Raw genomic sequence first — 19,500 nt, forward strand, 5'->3', positions numbered from 1 at the left:
TAGGGGCGCCACATTAGCCAACCTCCAGTCTTCCAGCACCTCACCCATGGCTATCGATGATACAAGTATCTCAGCAAAGGGCCAAGGAATCTCTTTCCTAGCTTCCCACAAAGTTTTGAGAAGCACCTGATCAGGTCCTAGGATTTAGTGTCTCCTCTTCTGTAAAATAAACTCTTTCCAAGACGTCACTATTTATTTCCCCGCGCTTGCTAACTTCCATGTTCTGGTCCACAGTAAATACTGGTGCGAAATATTGCTTTCATGTCACAACTACTCCCTGCGGTTCTATACATAGACGGCCACACTGAACTTTAAGGGGCTTTATTTTCTCCCTAGTGACTCTTTTGCCTGAATGCATTTAGAATCACAGAATCCCCACAGTGTGGAAGAGCACCACTTGGCCCACTGAGTCCACACTGACCCTCCGAAGAGCATCCCACCCAGATCCACACCTCTACCTATCCCCATAATCTACTTCGCCTGCACATCCCTGCACACTACGGGCAATTAAGCATGGCCAATCCACCCAGCCTGCACATCTTTGGACTGTGAGAGGAAACCGAAAGACTTGGAAAAAACCTGCACAGTCACAGAGACAATGTGCAAACTGCACATAGACAGTCACCTGAAGGTGGGATTGAACCTGGATCCCTGACACTGTGAGACGGCAGTTGAGGCCAAAGCATTGGATGTTTTCAAGAACATGACAGTTCTTAGGACTAGAAAGATCAAAAGGTATCGGGAGAAAGTGGGAGTAGAGCTGGGTGATCAGCCACAATCATATTGAATAATCGAGCAGGCTCACAAGACTGAATAGCTGAGTCCTGCTCCTATTTTTCATGTTTCTATCTATATAATGTATATACCGTACTTTAAGATTTGAATTTCAGGAGCGTTGTGGGTTAGTTCTGTAAAAGTAATTTTTTTAAGATAGGTTGAGCAAATTTCCAATGACTTAATCAACAAAACTGTGGATGGATTAAGTAACCGCATTATCTATACAGATTACTTGGCTGTGTTCAGTCAAATCTAGGAAGAAAATCTTTGCTACTTGAATGAGCTGCTTGATCAGCTACAAAGAAGTAATTTTGAGAAAAATCTGCATAAAAGTGGATTGCCAAAGCAAAAGTCTTGGTGCACTGCAAGAGACAAGGTCAAAGAGCATGTAGAAAAGCAAAAAGAAGGACTGCTTTGGACTTTTGTGTGCCCAAGACAAAACTTGAAATTCTGTGATTATGTGGCTCGAGAGGATTTTATTGGAATCTTGGCACTTTATTGTTCCTTCAGTATCTTAGTTGAAGAGAGGCAAATATTTGAAGGATAAAAGAATTTCAAGGGTGTGTCGAAAATTTTAAAGCTGTGGTTAAAAACCACACTGGTTTTAGCACATCAAATTATGAAAAGTCATTCAAACTGCCCGTTGAGCAATATTGATACAGGTCAATGTATCTGTCAATGGGAATTGCCTCAAAAGGCTGGTTATTCTTCTCAACTTGTAAACGCAAGTCAATGCAAATTTTCAACTGTGAAGAATCAGACAATGAGTCTCATGTTAGCTGTATGGAAAATCAATGTTTGCATAAGTAACAGCTCTGCAGGAACTTACATAGATAATCTTTAGATTTTCTGGAGAGATTTTTGCCCAGAAACTGAAGACTATCTTATTAGAGAGTTTAATATTATAGCCATAAAAATTAGGATCATTTACATGGCTCCAAAGAACAATGTTTCAGTGGGCACTTTATCAAGATGGAAAGTAAGGGAAAATTATTTCCCTGGTCAAAATGGGTCTGCATGGAATAAAGTGATGAGCATCACTGTGCTTATTGTAATATGGTAATAGCGATAAGAGCAAACATTGATAGAAAATGAAAATACTTCAAGATAACCTTTTCATTGTTATCTTTGGGCGAGGTCCAACAAAACGTATATTATAATCAGGGATTTGAATTTCAAAATATAGGGGGAGAAGAACATGGTACAGGTCCTTTCTAAATCTTTCACCTCTCACCTTAAACAGTCACTGAGGACTTTGCTGGCAACAACTATGCAAGTCAATGCCTGCCAAGTTTGGGTTGTCTGAGCCGAAGCAGTAGGGAGTTTCTTTTTATATTCACATGTGGGCCATGGGTGCAGCTGGTCAGAATTTATTAGCCATCACTAGCTGCCTTGAAATTGTGGAGGCGAACTGTCTCTTGAACTGCTACAGTGCGTTTAGTGTAGGTATAACTATAATGCCATTAGGGAGCCAATTCCGGAAATTTGACTCAATGATACTGAAGAACAGTGAAATAAGCCAGATGGTGAGTAGTTTGGAGGAGATCTTGTAGGTGGTAATGTTCCCATGTATCTGCTGCTCTTATCCTTCTAGATAGAAGATTTCATGAATTTTGAAGGTGCTGTTTGAGGATCATTGGTGAATTTCTGCAGTGCATCTTTTAGGTGGTACACACTGCTGCTACAGAGTATCAGTGGTGAATGTTTGTCAATATGGTTCCAATCAAGCCAGCTGCTTTGTCCTGGATGGTGTCAAGCTTTGTGAGTGTTGTTGGAGCTGCAGCCATCTAGACAAATGAGATGTATTCCACTGCTCTCTGAATTCTACATGGTGGGCAGAATTTGGTGAACCAGGAGGTGAGTTATTCACTACTGTATTCCTAGCTTTTGAATCGTTCCATGAAATTACATTGCTAGAACAATTGAGTTTCTAGTCAATGATAGCCCCCCGGATAATGATAGTGTGGAATTAAGCGAGGTAGTGCCATTGAGTATCATGGGGTGATGGATAAATTATTTCTTATTGGAGACAATCATTATCTGGCATTTGTCACCAGTCACTTTGCAGGTCAATCAATGCTCTGTGTTACTAAGTTTTCTGGAGTTAGTTGGGCTTATTGCAGGCGTAATTCCATTGATATTTGGGAACTTCTAAGCTTGTATTATATTGCAGTTGAGCTTTTTGGACATAGGTAAATGGAATATAATCCTACATCCCAACAATGGGGTAGCAGTATCCAACTCTTCGCCCATTCAGTGCTTTTTAAAATAGTGTCAGTGAATATTCACCCTTTCAATGTGTTGGAATAATAATCTCATGAAGCAACCCCAAAATTCTCACCTTTCCATGCTTTTTAGCACCTTGTTTGACAGTTAACATTGCTTTTTCACATTCAATAATTTCTTTGCTGATGTTTTTACGTTTTCTGACTAAAAGTGGATTATCTTTCATATCCTTAAGAACTTGAGCTTGAATCTCTGGTATAAATCTGCAAAATACAACCAATTATTTCAAAGGATCCTGCAAACAAACCTCAGAGTTCTTGTGATTTATTATTACTATGATTGTCATTCAATCACAATAAACTTCCATAATGAACGCATCTATTTTTGGTGATTTCATTTCTTAAAAAATATTTATTGAGGAAACCAATAACCAGCCTCATTCACTGAAACAAAGTCACTGCTCTCCGCTAAACCTTTCCCTTGCCCCAACAGCTTTATTCTATAGTTTTGTGAAAGCAAACCCAACCTGTTCATTGTGAAGCATAACTACATCATTTTCAGTCACACACTAGTTACCGTATGCCCTATTCCTTCCTTTGTTATTTGTGCAATGCGGTCCACTTACTCAACAAAAGGACTGACTTTTCCTTGTAAAATTTCTTGTGGGATTTGAATTCAATAAATATCTGGAATTAAGAATCTAATGGTACCCATGAATCCATTGCCAATTGTCAGCAAAATCCCATCTGATTCTGTAATGTCCTCTAGAGAAGGAAACTGCCATCTTTTCCTGGTCTGGCCAACATGTGACTCCAGACCAACAGCAAAAGGATTGATTCTTAACTGCCGTCTGGGTAATTAGGGATAGGCAATAAATGTTGTTTAGTCAGCGACACCCTCATCCTGTGAATGAATAAAAAAGAAAAAATTGTTTTCATGCACTCTTTGCCTTTCTGATTTCCTCTTTAATGTCATCACTGTACTTTCCGTATTCCTCTAGGCTTCTAGGGTACTGGTCTTGAGTAACAGATGTAAGATTCCTTTTATTGTTTTATCTTACCTGCATGTCCTTCAACATCCAGGAAGCTTTGAATTTGGTAACTTTGCGCTTTTTTTGTCTAGGAACACATTTTCCTTGAACCTCCTCAATATGTTCTTTTTTAATCTTTCACTTAAACTAACTATTTACAGTCCACTTCTGATAAATGACATCTCAGCTTATTAAAATTGTCTTTGCCCCATTTGAGAACTTCTCCTCCTGGCCTACCTTTGTCATTTTTCTTCCATAACTACATATAATCTAAGCAAATTATGATATTTGTCACTTAAATGTTATCCCACTGAGAACCCTTACCCCATCCCACTTCATTCCATAAAACTAAATCCGAACTGTTACTTCTCTCGTTGCATTTTCCATAGGCCAACAAAAAGTAGTTTCCTGAAAACAATCTAGGAATTCTGCATTCACTATAATCTACACCGATTCTAGTCAATACTGGGGTCATTGCAGATCCACGACTATTGTTAATGGATTTGTTTTGTACTTATCAGAAATTTGCCTAATAATTTGTTTTACTATCACCTTCTGACTGTTTGGGAGTCTACAGTGTACTTTCACCAGCGTGACTGTCCTTTCTTTGTTTTTCATTTCAATCTACCTGGTATCATTTGATAATCCTTCTAACATATCATTCCTGCTCACAGCTGTGTGTCTGCAACTAATATTGTGATGCTCTTTTCTTTCTCACTCCTTTCTATCACATCTGAAAACCCTATAGCCAGGAATGCTGAACTGTATATCCTGTCCTCCTTTGAGCTAAGTTTCTGTAACAGCTGCAATATCACACTTTCAAGTGTTTTTCTACACATTCAGCACATTTGCCATTTCAACCAAACAATTTGCATTGTAATATATACCATTAATTAGCAATTCCTTTCTCACTTATTTTCTAGCTTTTATTTCCATTGTTTTCCACATGCTTTACTAATTTTCTGCGTTGAGTCTCAAACTTTTCTTCCCTCCCAACTGCATCTACACTCGGGTGCTTATCTCTTTGCAAAGTTAGTTTACATCCTCCTCAATAGCACAAGTGGACCCTGACATCCCTGCTGAAAGACAACTTTTTTGGTTTATACAGGTTCCATTTCTTCCAGAACCAGCCCCAACAGTCCTGAAATCCAAAACCCCCTGTGCAGACCCTGACATGAAGAAGCAACTTATATCACCATTTTAATAACACATAATATTAATCTGCAGCACAAACATACCAATACCAAGCTGAACAAATAAGCTACTGTCACATCTCTGTCATTTGACTTTGAGAAGTCATGTGAGAGAGTGAGCCTTTAGATAACTTACTCTTGGGATGATGCAGGCTAGGCCACACGTACTGAATCTTCAGACACTATGAGGAAGAACCAACGCTGATCAGATTGGTCAGCTGCTCACGAGGGTGGGACTTCCTCCCAAATGGGAGGCTTCTATTCTGGACCAATTCAAGCTGTTTCCAGCATGTTACCACAGTAGGGAATCCAACTTCTGAGCTGGCAGCTTAAGATCCACATTTATACTGAGTGGGTCAGTGGTTGAAGGAGAATAATCCGCCAGGTACAAATCAGCCTAACTGTGCATTATGTCTTACATGTCCATGAATGTATGAATCCTTATGCAATAAACTATGAGAAAAATAATCTGCAATGTTACAAATATCCAGTAAAAATCACTATTTCTCTGAATGAAAAAGTCCTCACTTCTCTGAGAATCCATCTGCTGTGAAATATTCAGCTTTCAGCAGCTCAGTGCATGACGATCTCTTGTCCGGGTCCATTTGTAAGCATTTCTGTGAAAGTATCATAAATCGATACATCTGTCAAGAAAAACCTGTAACTGTCTCTCAGTTACTGAGGGACCAAAAACCGAAATTGCAATAATCAAACCAGCCTAAGTAATTTAGTCTGGTACCCAAAATTAGTTGTAGTTAAATATCTAGGATTTCAAGTTTCTTAATCAGGAATCATCACAGAATTAATTTCAAAGATGATATCTTATTTCATATTGGAAGGAGAATCTCATTTTATGAGAGCTAAAAAAAGTGGATTTGCAAAGCTCCTCAATAGCTCCTGCAGTTATTCATTGGGTATAGCCCTAGCCTCCGTGTCTGAAGGTCATATATTCAAACCCACAAATTGGACACAACTACTTCAGCTACTCTAAAGGAATATTGAGGGAGTGCTGACCTGTCAGATGCGCCATCTTCTGGAGCTGTTATATGTTTTGAATGTCTTCGGGTTACAGGATATTTGAAATAATCACAATTTTGGCTCGGAAATCTAAGAGTTATTTGTCTTTCATTCAATTGTCATGCTGCAAGCTAGAAAAGAGTCCTTGGGCCAGTGTCACATTACGCACAACAGCTGATTCTCCAATGTAGATGGGAATGTTTTCCACTGGAACTGGTACACATACAACTGGTTCCTAGCTAATTAAATCCTTGCTCTTTAAAAACAGATGGGATGCTAACCTCATGTACACAAATAGGTAGGCATAAGAAATCATGTGACACTGTTTTGAAGAAGAATGGGTGGGTTATCCCTTGTGTCATGGCTAGTACCTATCCCTTAATCAACATCACAGAAATAAAGATGGTCTGATCATTGCCGTTTCACCATTTGTGGGTCCTTGCTGGACATAAATTGACAGCTGAATTTCTTACAATACAACAGTGACTACACTTAAAAAGTACTTCATTGGCTGTTGAGCCCATTTAGTACATTCTGAAGTTGTAGAAGATGTAATGCGTTAGTGTTTGATGATATTGCTATTGGAGGAGTAATCCAGAAACCCAGATAATGTTCTAGCAACCGGGGTTTGAATCCTACCATGGCAGATGATCGATTCAACAATAATCTGTAATTAAGTGCTTAATGATAACAGGAAATGGATTTTCATGGCATCAGGTCAAACATGGGCAAAGAAGCCTCCTATTGATAACCACATACCGCCTTCACTTGACTGATGACTCAGTATTCTTCTATGTTGAATGACACTTGAAGGAAACACTGAGGGTAACAAGATTGTGGAATACACTCTGGGTGAGGTACTTCAATGTCCATCACCAGGTTTGGCTTGACAGTATCAGTACTGATGAAGCTGGTCAAATCCTAACAGATATTGCTGATAGACTGGGGATACAGCAGATAGTGAGGGCATAAACAAGCGAGAAAATATATGTGACCTCATCCTCATCAATCTGCCTGAGGTGGATGCATCTGTCATGACAGCATTGGTAACAATAACCATTGCACTGTTCTTGTGGAGACAAACTCCCTTCCTCACATTGAGAAGACGTTACATTGTGTTGTGTGGCACTGTCACTGTGTTAAATAGGATAAGCTCCAAACAGAGTGCGTAACTCAAGATTTTGCGTGCATGAGATGCCATGGGCCAACATCAGCAGCAGAATCATACTCCAATACAATCTGCAACATAATAGCCCGGAATACTCCACTCTATCACTACCATCAAGCAGGGGTGTAAAGACTGCAGGAGGGCTAAGAACAGCATCAGGAATGCCTAAAAGTGAGCTATCACCTTGATGAAGCAACACAACAGCCGATGTGAATGTCAAACAGCATAAGTAGCAAGTGGCAGATAGAGTTAAACAATTTCACAATCAATGAATCAGATCAAAACTTCCCCCTAAAAACAGAAATTGCTGGAAAAGCTCAGCAGGATTCGCAGCACCTATGGACACACACTAGTTAACTTTCCGGTTGAGCTCTGAGGAAGGGTTTCTGGCCTTGAAATGTTACCTTGATTTCTCTCCATAGATGCTACCCGACCTGGTGAGCTTTTCTACTTTCAGTTCTGATTTACAGTACCTGCAGTTCTTTTAGTTTTTATACAGTTCAAAACAAATCAAAAAACTCTGTTGTTCTACCACATCCAATCATGAATGATGGTGAACAAATCAACAATTCATTGGAGAAGGAGGCTCCTGAAATAACATCACCCTCAATAATTGAAAAGCACAGCACATCAGCGCACAACAATATCTGACCAAAAAATACCAATAAAGCATACGGTAACCCTGCGACTAATGGGGTTCCACAGGGATTATTGATCAGACCGTAACTGTTTACAACATATATTACTGTCTTGGAGGAAGGAAGCAAATGTACTGTGGCCAAAGATTCAAATGGTACAAAAATAAATGGGACAGCGAGGATACAAACAGGTTACAGAGTGATATTGATTGGTTAAGTAAGTGGGCAAAAAGTTTGCAAATGGGTATAAAGTGGGAAAATGTTAAGTTTTCTCTTATTTATATATCCGGAAGTTCTATTACATATGGCCAAACATCTTTTCCCACGATTAAATCACCAATGATATTCTTCATTTGTTAAACACCATTAAAATACTCGTATCTCCAACTGTTCAACTTACACTCAGAGCTCATTAAGGGCAATGTAATAACACTAAAGGTGAAGAGGAGGTTCAAGAGAGAGGGGGAGGGTGCAACCAAAATGGACTTGGAAGGGGTTAAATTCCCTTTTTAAGAAAATCGAATAATCGCAGCGCACATGCCTCGAGTAACTGATAATAATTGACTCTCTCTCCATGTTACCTTTACCAGCACAGTCAACAAAGGATTACACCTTAACAGTCTTTTCTCTGGTGATTCAGGTCTTTGGACATCCGGTAGGCATACCCCAGCAAATGTAGGATTTTTGCTGAAAAGACTCTTGAGGCGTGGTGTTAAATTTCCTGAGTAAAATAAATAGCACAAATTGAATAACGCAGCTCAGACGTTAGTCAACTGCAACAAATGATACTGTACGACAGGGCACAAAAACAAAGTTGCTGGAAAAGCTCAGCAGGTCTGACAGCATCAGTAAAGGAAAGAACAGAGTTAGTGTTTTGGATCGTCAGGAATGTTCTGAGGAAGGGTCACCAGACCTGAAATGTTAACACTACTTTTTCCTCCACAGATGCTGCCAGACCTGGAGAGCTTTTCCAGCAACTTTGTTTTTGTTCCTGATTTGTAGCATCCACAGTTCTTTTGGTTTTTATTCTGTAAGAGAGAGCTTTGTATTTATCTGTATTGACATAGCACTTAAACATTATAATGCTATATTTTACTCCCTGTGGTTTGTAGCTCATGAACTAGGTTTTGCTGTAGAAATTACAGTCAGGTTAACAGTGCTCATTATTATTTAAAAGTCAGACATCCACTTCTGGTCATAGCACATACACAGCTAAAAATGGAAATCCAGACATTGCTGTCTGACATGTGATATTCCTCCAAAAGTATACCACAAATGTCACCTCTCCGTCAGATTCCCACCAAATATTTTAAATTGCGTGAAATTGCTGCATTTGCCTCATAGGGCTGAATCTTACACTCCTCTATTATATTTGAAAGTGGAGAGCATGTAAAATAAATTAGATCAGATAAGTTAAGGCAGCCCAACTGGCGTAAGGTCTTTGGAAGCTAATAGATCATTAACAGCCATTTAGAGGCACCAATCCACATCTACCACAAAAATTACAATCTGTAGAGAAATTGGGAAGTGGGACAGAGCAGCGGCTTTGACAGCACAATCTGCTTTGAGAAAGAAGGGATTTGCTTTCTTTAGGGGTACCCCTGTGCCCATCAGGGCCATGACTTATTTGCCCATTCCCACTATTTTCTTTCATCCAAACCGCATCCACCTCCCACCTTCCCACTACTCCCTTGCTGGCGTCTCCAACCATGCCCACACAAAATCCTCAAACTCAGCTGAACTCCAGGAGACAGCTTCGCTTTTTGATGAGGGCTGGTTGTAATCCCAACAGTGGGCACCTGTTGTTCCTGAGTATGGAAGGTCCCCTCTGCACTGATTAATGTCTCCCTGAGTGTTGTGCCTGTGGGTGGTGAGATTTCATGCCTGCAAGCTACTGATCAATCTTTAGGTAGGGGCTTGGATTACATATCCTCCAAAATCCATCCTACAAATACACTTGAAACCCAACAGACATAGTTGGGTCAGAGAAAGTAGGAGCTGCAGACGCTGGAGAATCTGAGATAACTAGGGGTAGAGCTGGATGAACACAGCAGGCCAAGCAGCATCAGAGGAGCAGGAAGGCTTCTGAAATAACTAGACATAGAGCTGGATGAACACAGCAGGCCAAGCAGCATTGTCATGCAAGCAGCATCAGATATAGTTGGGTATTGGCTACTCTACTGCAAGTATCTTTTAACAGTGCAGTAAGTCTTCTATCACTCCTGAACAACCTCACTGCCACTAGAAGTGAACACTTGAAAACTTCAAGTCTCATTTCTTCAGATTTTACTTAGACTACCCATCGTTAGATTAGAGATTTCAAAGATTTAAGAATGCAGATATTTAAGATAATGAAATTTAAATATATTTTAACATTTGCTTTCAATCTTTTTATCTTTCTAATCCTTTCTTTATTTTGCTTTCTTCACCTAATTTGACTTCACTTTGAATGCAAATTAACTGTTTCCACTTCTTGGTTCAGACTCTTGAGCTGATCATGAACAATTCTTTGATCTAATTGATTAAGGAACCACATCATTGTTTGCCTTACTGACATGGTGCACAATTGCTTTGAACAGGTCCCTGTGTTTGTTGGATTTCTAATTTACCATAATGCCATAAGTAAAAGTAACAGGATAGCCTACTCCATGATTCAATAGGATCATGTCCAATCAGACATTCCTCATATTCACTTACCTGTGTTTTCCCTGTGAACCTTGATTGCCCAAATAATCAAGAATTTTTCTATCTCAGCCTTAAATATACACAACGACTCTGTCCCAATAGGTGCCTGTGGTAATAGAAAATAAATTCCTCCCCATCTCAGTCTTAAATGTGCCTCCTTTTATTCTAAGACTTTGCCTTCTGGTCCTAGACTCTCCCATGACAGGAAATGTTCTCTCAGCATTTACTTTGTCAAGCCCCTAAAGAATCCGATATGTTTCAATGAGATCCCCTGTCATTCTTCTGAACTCCCAACTTGTTTAGCCTTTGTTCAGAAGATAATCCTTCTGTCCTAGGGATCATTCTCATGAGCCTTCTCTGAACTACCCCCAATGAAATTATATCTTTCCTTCAATAAACGGTTGAAAACTGCTCACAGTAGCCCAGACGTGGTCTCAACAGCACCTTGTTTCATTGCACTAAAATTTCCCTATTGTTATACTAAAATCCCCTTGAAACAAGGGCTGACATTTCATTAGCCTTCCTGAATACCTGCTGCATTTGTGTGCTAGCTTTCTGTGATGTGTATAAAGTGCCCCCCCACAACCGAGTTCCCTTGCATTATAGTTTTCTGCATTTTTCCTCCATTTTAATAATATTCTGTTCTTTTGTTCTCTCTTCCAAAATGAACAACTTCACACACTTTCTCACATTATAGTTCATTTGCCAAATTTTTGCCCACTTCCTTAACTTGTCAATATCCCTCTGTAAACCAAATAAAAACCGAAAGAACAGTGAATGCTGTAACTCAGAAACAGAAGCAGAAATTGCTGGAAAAGCTCAGCAGGTCTATCAGCATCAGTGAAAAGAAATCAGAATTTATATTTCAGGTTCAGTGACCTTTCCCCAGGACAGAGTTCCTGGACCTGAAACATTAACTCTGATTTCTCTTTACAGATGCTGCCAGACCTGCTGAGCTTTTTCAGCAACTTCTGTTTTCGTCTCTCTGTAAACTATTTACATCCTGCTTGGAACTTTTATAATGTGTACAAATTTGGCTACAGTACATTTGCTTCCTTCTTCCAAGTCACTAATATATTTGGTAAACAGTTGTGATCCCAGCACTGATCCTTGTGAAACACCACTGGTCACAGGTCACCAACCTGAAACTTTATCCCCACTCGTTGTTCCCTGCCTGTGAACCAATTCCCTATCCATACTGATACTCTATCATTGTCTCTTCACTTACAAATCAACCTTTGTGAGGTACCTTGTCAAAAGCCTTCTGAAAGCCCAAATAAAACACATTTATTGGTTCCCCTCTATCCACTTTAATTGAGGCTTCTTTAAAAAAACTAACAAATTAGTCAGACACGATTCCCTTTCTACGAAGTCATGCTGTTTTTGTTTTTGGTTAAGATTGTGATTTTGCTATTATTTCCTTAATAATTGATTCTAATATCTTTCCAACAATAGAAGTTAGGCCAATCAATTTGTCAGTACCTGCTTTTAACTTCCCACTCTTTGGAATAAGGTCCAGTTCCCCAATCCTCTGGCACTTCTTCAGAATCCAAAGATTTTTGGAAAATTACAACCAATGTATCCAGTCTTTGAAGTTACCTTCTTTTGAATCCTATGATGCAAATGATCAGGACCAGGGGACTTGTCCTTCTTTAGCCCATTAGTCTGTCTGTATCTACTTCTCCAGTGATGATGATGGTACTTAATTCATGTCTTGTACTCACCCCTTGTTCTCATTAAACATGAAAATAATAGGCTCAAGCAGCTGTTTAGAGTTTAAGAGAACTCTGTGCTGAATAGTTTTGATTGGCAGATTATTTGGTGTAGGTTAGAAATAAATACATTCCCATCTGTTTGTGTAGTTTTAATCAAGTAGTTTAATCTGCAATCAACCTGTTATCACATACTTCCATAGTCATTACACCCTAAGGTGAGACTTAAACCTGGAGCTTTCTGACTCAAGAGGTAGGGACACAAGACCCATCTTTTTCAATATTCGTCTTTGTTAACATTTCCCAAACACAACTACAATGTCACAAGTGCTTGACGAAATGGTGCTATTGAGGAAAATTCACTTAACAATTGAACTTTTTACAGGATGTTTGTAATATCAAGCATAACCATGCAAAGGAAAACTTTCTACATGGAAATGACCTTGCGGCCTGTAAAACATTACCTCCCCAAAAATCGAGAAACAGCCCAGAGAGGCTGAACAATTTGAACAACCTTAGCAAGGTTCTGCAAAGTTCATCTAGCTGATAAACAGTACAAGACCTAAAGGGGGCAGTACAAGCCATAAAAGTTGAAGTAGTGAAATAAAAACTAATAGAATGAAGGTACTGATTATTGCCCTTTCAAGCTAACAGACAATGAGGATGATGCCCAACTTAGTTGAAGAGCCTGAGGGAAATCACTTGGTTGTTGTAAGGAATTAACTTAAGCTATGTGAGTTGAAAGAAACAGAATTCCCAAAGCTAGTTTAGCCAAAGAAAAGATTAGGATTACAGAATGACCCTAAAGTGTTAACCATCGCTGACATACGGTTCAAACTAGTATCTGTGTTCACACAGTCCGGACGTTAACCACTGCTCTCAGTGTGGAAACACAGAAAACAGCTGTCAAAATAGGATCCCCTGAACTTGGGTTTAACCTTGACTTTATTAAAATAGTTCATGAGTTAAAAGCCAAAATTGAGGACTTGGAGGGAAAGGGGAATTCTCTGAACTGGGGGAATTATTGACCCCCACCCCAAAAAAAATCAAGAAACTGAGAACTAAGCAGTAACCATACTCGACAGGAATCCCAAAATTTCTTCCTGGAGCCTCAGCAGGATTATAACGATACCCTTGTAAAAGGGACTTTGACCCAGGCCCAGTGAGGGATCAAATTGCCGAGACAATCTAAAGGGTTTAAATCTGGCAAAAGAACAATAAATGTTTCTCAGTAAATAACAATGATTGACTTAATTTTGAACTTGCCTGGCACATTCTTTCCAAACCTGACTAAATAAAAATGCTGCAAATAGAGAGTTTAATAAAGTCCGAAGGCAAAAAGGAATGCAAAGTGTAATAAAAGCTGGGAAAAAGAGAAGGAAATACTTCCTGAAATAGCAGGTAACTAGAAGATACTCGGGAGCTACATTGCAACCACCATCTGCATGAGTGTAAAATAAAATTGTCTGCATTTCTCTATCTTTTGTTTCTACAAACAAATGAACATATATAGAGATAACACAGTGTAGAGCTGGAGGAACACAGCAGGCCAGGCAGCATCAGAGGAGCAGGAAAATTGACGTTTCGGTTCAGGATCCTTCTTCAGAAATGGGGAATGGGGGCTTAGAAATAAATAGAGGAAAGGTGTGGCTGGGAAAGGTAGGTGGAATGGTGATAAGTGAGTGCAGGTAGGCAGTGGTGGGGATTGGTTAGTGAGGGGGGAGGAGCTGATAGGTGGGAAAGAAGATAAGCAGGTTGTGTTAGGTCAAGGAGGCGGAGATGAGAGCGAGGGTTGGGCATGGGATGAGCCTCTGCTTGGTCTCACCACTTCGTAGAACACCTGCACTCTGTTCGCGACAAACGGCAACACCTTCCTGTCGCAAACCATTTCACCTCCTCCTCCCACTCCCTGAGTGACATGTCTATTCCAGGCCTCCTCCAGTGTCACAACGATGCCACCAGGAAACTGGAAGAGCAGCACCTCATTTTCCGTCTTGGGGGCCTGCTGCCCAATGGCCTAAATGTGGACTTTACCTGCTTCAAAATCTCCCAAACTCCAACCTCATCCCATGACCAGCACTTCCTCTCATCCCCACTTCCTTGACCTGACACAACCTGTCCATCTTCTCTCCCACCTATCCACTCACTGACCAATCCCCACCATTGCCTGCCTGCACATACCTATCACCAGGATAATAAAGTGAGAAGCTGGATGAACACAGCAGGCCAAGCAGCATCTCAGGAGCACAAAAGCTGACGTTTCGGGCCTAGACCCTGCTTGGTCTGCTGTGTTCATCCAGCTTCGCAATTTTGTGCTCCTGAGATGCTGCTTGGCCTGCTGTGTTCATCCAGCTTCACACTTTATTATCTTGGATTCTCCAGCATCTGCAGTTCCCATTATCTCTCACATACCTATCACCATCCCACTTACCTTCCGCAGCCCCACCCCTCCTCTTTCTATTTATTTCTGAGCTCGCTTCCCCCTCCCCCATTTCTGAAGAAGGGTCCCAACCCAAAACATCAGCTTTCCTGTTCCTCCGATGCCGCCAGGCCTGCTGTACTGCTCCAGCTCCACAATGTGTTATCTCTGACTCCAGCATCGGCAGTTCTTACTATCTTTGAGAACACATATAGATTTTATTTCTTTTCAGTAAAGCAGGGAGTACATGACCCAAGTAATTTAAAGAAGACCTGTGTCAAAGGCTACAATATTTTTCTTTCAAAAAACCTTGGAAAAGATCGTTCCAAAATATCTCCAGGCCAGACAGAATTGTAGTTGTCAGACTCAAACTCCACTCCAAAGATGGCAAAAGAGGATCCTCAAGATATGCGCAAATTAAAAGCAATCTTCACTCGGTGATATAGGGATTGTTTAAGGGATTGTTTGTCAAACAACAGAAATTTCTATGGGCAAGGCGCAAAGCAAGGGTTTTATAGTTATAGTACCTTGTTGCTCTTGTATTTGTGATTGACCTGGCTTGATTTAGGCAATCCTCGATGTAATAATGTTTCACTGTTTCCCAGGAGATAACAAAGCTTCACTGATGATTCATTGTGAGAATGAATATTAGGCACTGAATGTAACAAAAGCTAAGAACCGCAGGTGGGAAAAGGACTATCTTCAAACTGCAAATGCCTCAAACAAAACATGACTGAGCTTTTTGTGTAGGTCACATGGTAACATCAGATCTAGAATCATCTAGAAGACAGTTCTATCCAGTGGGTGAGGAGAGAAGGACATCTCAAAACAAGTGATGGTTTGTTGTAATTCGCCAGCTAAATTGCCATGCCTACACAACCAAAAGTCAGGAGTCTTCTCTCTCTCCTAAAATCTGTTGTTACATTGAGCTCATCTTACATGAAAACACCAACTATTCAACTACACAAGACATCGCAGCCGCTGGATCAGACTTGAAGGGTTAACCGTCATTTCAACAAGAGGAAACTCAAATGGCATTGCACGTCCCAATGGTATACTGTAGAGATTTACTGGAACTTTCTCGTTTGAGGTGTTCATCCTATCTATATTTGGTTTAGTCTTGGTATCTTGTTCGACATCAGGTGGAGCATTATGTGCAGCTTGGGGATCACATGATGTGAAGGATGTGAATGCATTGGAGAGAGTGTAGATGTGAGTTGTAAGAATGGTTGCAGGGATGAGAAACTTCAGTTACGAGCATTGAACAAGTTGAAACTGTCCTCCTTAGAAAGAGGAAGGGATCTGACAGAGGTTTTCAAAATCACGCTTGGGCTGGATAAAGTGGATACAGTGAAACTGTTTCTGCTTGTAAAAGGAATGAGGGTGAGGAAGCACAGATTTAAAGTGATTTGCAAAAGAAGCAAGGGTGATGTGAGAAAGAAAGTCCTTTTCACACAGCAGGTTAATTCGGGTTTGAAATGCACTGCCTGGAATTGTGGAGGAGGCAGGGCAAACTGAGACAATGGAGAGGGCATTGGATGATTATTTTGATAAAAATAATGCCCAAGGGTGTGGGGGAGAAAACTGGAGATTCCCAGAGATAATGATACTCATTTAAAGAGATGGAATGGGTACAATGGGACAATAGCCCGTTTCTGCACTGTTAAACTATATGATTCTGTAACTTTTAGTTAATAAATTTATCTCATTATTCTCCAGGGACCTTCAACAGAAGCATGTAATAAATTAGCCTTTAACTAGTTCAAACAAAAGTTTAACCGCTTGAATCATACAAATTAAAAAGAAGAACCCTATGAACATACACAGATGTTGACAACAACAAGTTCAGAGACTTGTGCTTGAACATGGCAGGGATTAACACAACAGTTGAAAAGTCCCTTCAGGAACAGGCTTTGTCAAATAAATTACACACAGTGATTGATAACAAGCTCTGCAACACCTCAAGTGTCCCTTCAGGAACAGGCTTTGTCAAATAAATTACACACAGTGATTGATAACAAGCTCTGCAACACCTCAAGTGTCCCTTCAGGAACAGGCTTTGTCAAATAAATTACACACAGTGATTGATAACATGCTCTGTAACACCTCAAGTGACCAGCCAAATTATAAGTCAACAACTGCCCCAGCATGGGCAGCCTATGTGGAAAATTAATCTCACTGGTTAGAGGCTATAGTCTGTATCAGCTGATCTTTGGAAGCAGTCCAAAAATACCAGTGATGTATGATCATTCCCCACTCTTGGAAGGGACTACAAATAGTTCCACCTTTTCTGCATACTTGGATGACCGAGATGCAGGGAGAAGAACATTCATCAAAGCTAGAATCATAGAGAAAATTTGGCATGCCTTATGATATTGTATTATGTTATGAGGGATAAAGTTTAATACTGGGCATTCTTTATGTTATAAAAGATAATAGCAGAAAGAATGTAAAGATTTACATTAATTGATAGGGAATGATAGTAATTCTCTAATGATGAGAGTTAAATTATTATAGTATTATCAACCTAGGTTATTCAGGATTGATTATTAACTTGCAGAATCTGAGCAACAACAGAAGATGAAGAAGCAAATGCAATTCACTTACTCATATGTTTGACAGTCATGAGGAACAGAGTACAGTGCATAATAGACTGGAGGAGGATAGACAAAGTGATAGATTGGGCTATTTCTCTCAAAGGATAATTACTCAGTGCCAGAGTGACAAATATTACTGCAGGGACTGTTACAGTTACAAATGCAGGTTTCGTTAAGGTTCAAACATATCAGCTTCATAGTTCTAAGACAGAATGATGTGTGGTTTGGAGGGGAAATTGCAGGTGGTGTTTTGATGCATACCCCATCAAAGGTGGTCGAGGTTGCAGGTTTGGAAGGAGTTATCAGAGAAGCTTTGGTGAGTTACTGCAGTGTACCTTTGGATGATATTGTGCATCAATGTCCTGAGTAGTATCGAACTTCTTGAGTATTATTGGAACTATAGCCAACTGGGCAAGTGCAGTATATTCCATTACATTTCTGACGTGTCTTGTACATGGTGGACAGGAACAAGGAGACAGGGGGTGTGTCATTTGCCACAGAATTCCTAGCCCCTCACCTACAATGTTCCCACAGTACTTATCTGATCACTGGTATACCCCAGGATGGTGATGATCAAGGATTCAGTGACGCCATTGAATATCAAGGGACGATGGTTAAATTCTCTTTTCTTGGAAATGGGTATATCCTGGTGCTTTTGAAGCGCAAATGTTACTTGCGAATTATTAGCTCGTATGGACACTGGCTGCTTAATTATCTGAGGTATTGCAAATGGTGTTGAATATAGTACAATCTTTACCACTGCTAAAACATCTAAAGATGGTTGGTCCCAGGACATTACTGTAAAGAATATTTGCCCTGATGTTTTGGGGCTGAGGAGGCTGACATGAAGCAATCACAAATATCTTCTTTTGTATTAGCTATGACACCATTCATTGGAGAGTTTTTAACCAAGATTCTCCTTGACTCTACTTCTATTTGGTCTTCTTGATGCCATCTTAAGTCAAGTGCTGCCTTATGTTAAGGATAGTCACTTTGGCCTCACCTTGGTCTTCAGTCCCTTTGTCCATGCTTGTGTCAAGGCTATAGTGAGGTCAGCAGCCAAATGTCCTTAGCAGAACTCAGACAGCGCCAGCAAGCAGAACTTTCCCTTGTAAGTGCTGCTTTTTAAACCTGTCAATAACCCCTTTGCTGACAATCAAGTGTCTATTCATCAGGCTGGAATTGGCTGGTTTCAATTTGCCACGCTTTTTATGTACAGGAAGTACAGGGGTAATCTTCCACAATGTTGGTTACATGCCAGCTTTGTAGGAATAACTTGGCTAGTGGTGGTTGATGGAGCAAGAGCAGAAATTCATAGAATCACAGAATGCCAATAGTGTGGAAGCAGGGCAGTCAGCCCATCAAGTCCACACAGACCCTCCAATGAGTATTCCACCCAACCACCTTATCTTTGTAACATTGCATTTCCCACAGCTAATCCATCTAGCCTGCACACCCCTGGACACAAAGGGCAATTCAGCATGGATAATCCACCTTTCCACCATGTGTTTGGACTGTGGACGAAATCCATGCAGACAACTGGAGAATGTACAGACTCAACATAGACAGTCGCCTGCGGTTGGAATTGAACCTGAGTCCCTGGCACCGTGAAACAGCAAAGCTAACCACTGTGCTACTGCGTCACTCAAGTCATCAGTACTATTGCTGGAATACACTCAGGGCCATCGCCTCTGCAATATCTAGCACCTCAGCTGTTCCATGATATCATGTGCAGTGAATTAAATTGGTCGAAGACTGGGACCTGTGATATTGGAGATCTCGGAAGGGAGCCTCAGGAGGACTTCCTGATAAGACATAGAAAGTCAGAGCAAGACCACTGACTTAGGATTTCAAAATTTTCGAGTTGATTCCTCCACCACAAGAAACATGACCTTGAAGATTTTCTTAACTCTTTTAGCCAGATATTCTCGGGAATGTAAGTCAATTGGTTTTGCAGAGTGAGAATTTGGGGAAAAAAATGGTTTTTGAAACCATTTACAGAAGAATTGAAACTCCACCCTTGTCTGCCTTTCAGAGA

The 19,500-nt window shown here is 40.3% G+C and overlaps 1 protein-coding gene across 1 annotated transcript in view; it reads right to left on the reverse strand.

Moving 5' to 3' along the window:
* The window catches only part of LOC125458433 (cyclin-dependent kinase-like 4), a 67,471-nt gene that overhangs the window by 19,036 nt on the left and 28,935 nt on the right, over window positions 1-19,500 (reverse strand). Inside the window, exons 6-8 of the mRNA XM_059650638.1 lie at window positions 8,631-8,770; window positions 5,755-5,843; window positions 3,119-3,266 (exon numbers count right to left, since the gene is read on the reverse strand). Of these exons, the coding sequence (XP_059506621.1) occupies window positions 3,119-3,266; window positions 5,755-5,843; window positions 8,631-8,770 (377 nt within the window). The remainder of the gene's footprint in view (window positions 1-3,118; window positions 3,267-5,754; window positions 5,844-8,630; window positions 8,771-19,500) is intronic.

The sequence above is a fragment of the Stegostoma tigrinum genome, chromosome 13, assembly GCF_030684315.1.
Source record: "Stegostoma tigrinum isolate sSteTig4 chromosome 13, sSteTig4.hap1, whole genome shotgun sequence".
Taxonomy (NCBI): domain Eukaryota; kingdom Metazoa; phylum Chordata; class Chondrichthyes; order Orectolobiformes; family Stegostomatidae; genus Stegostoma; species Stegostoma tigrinum.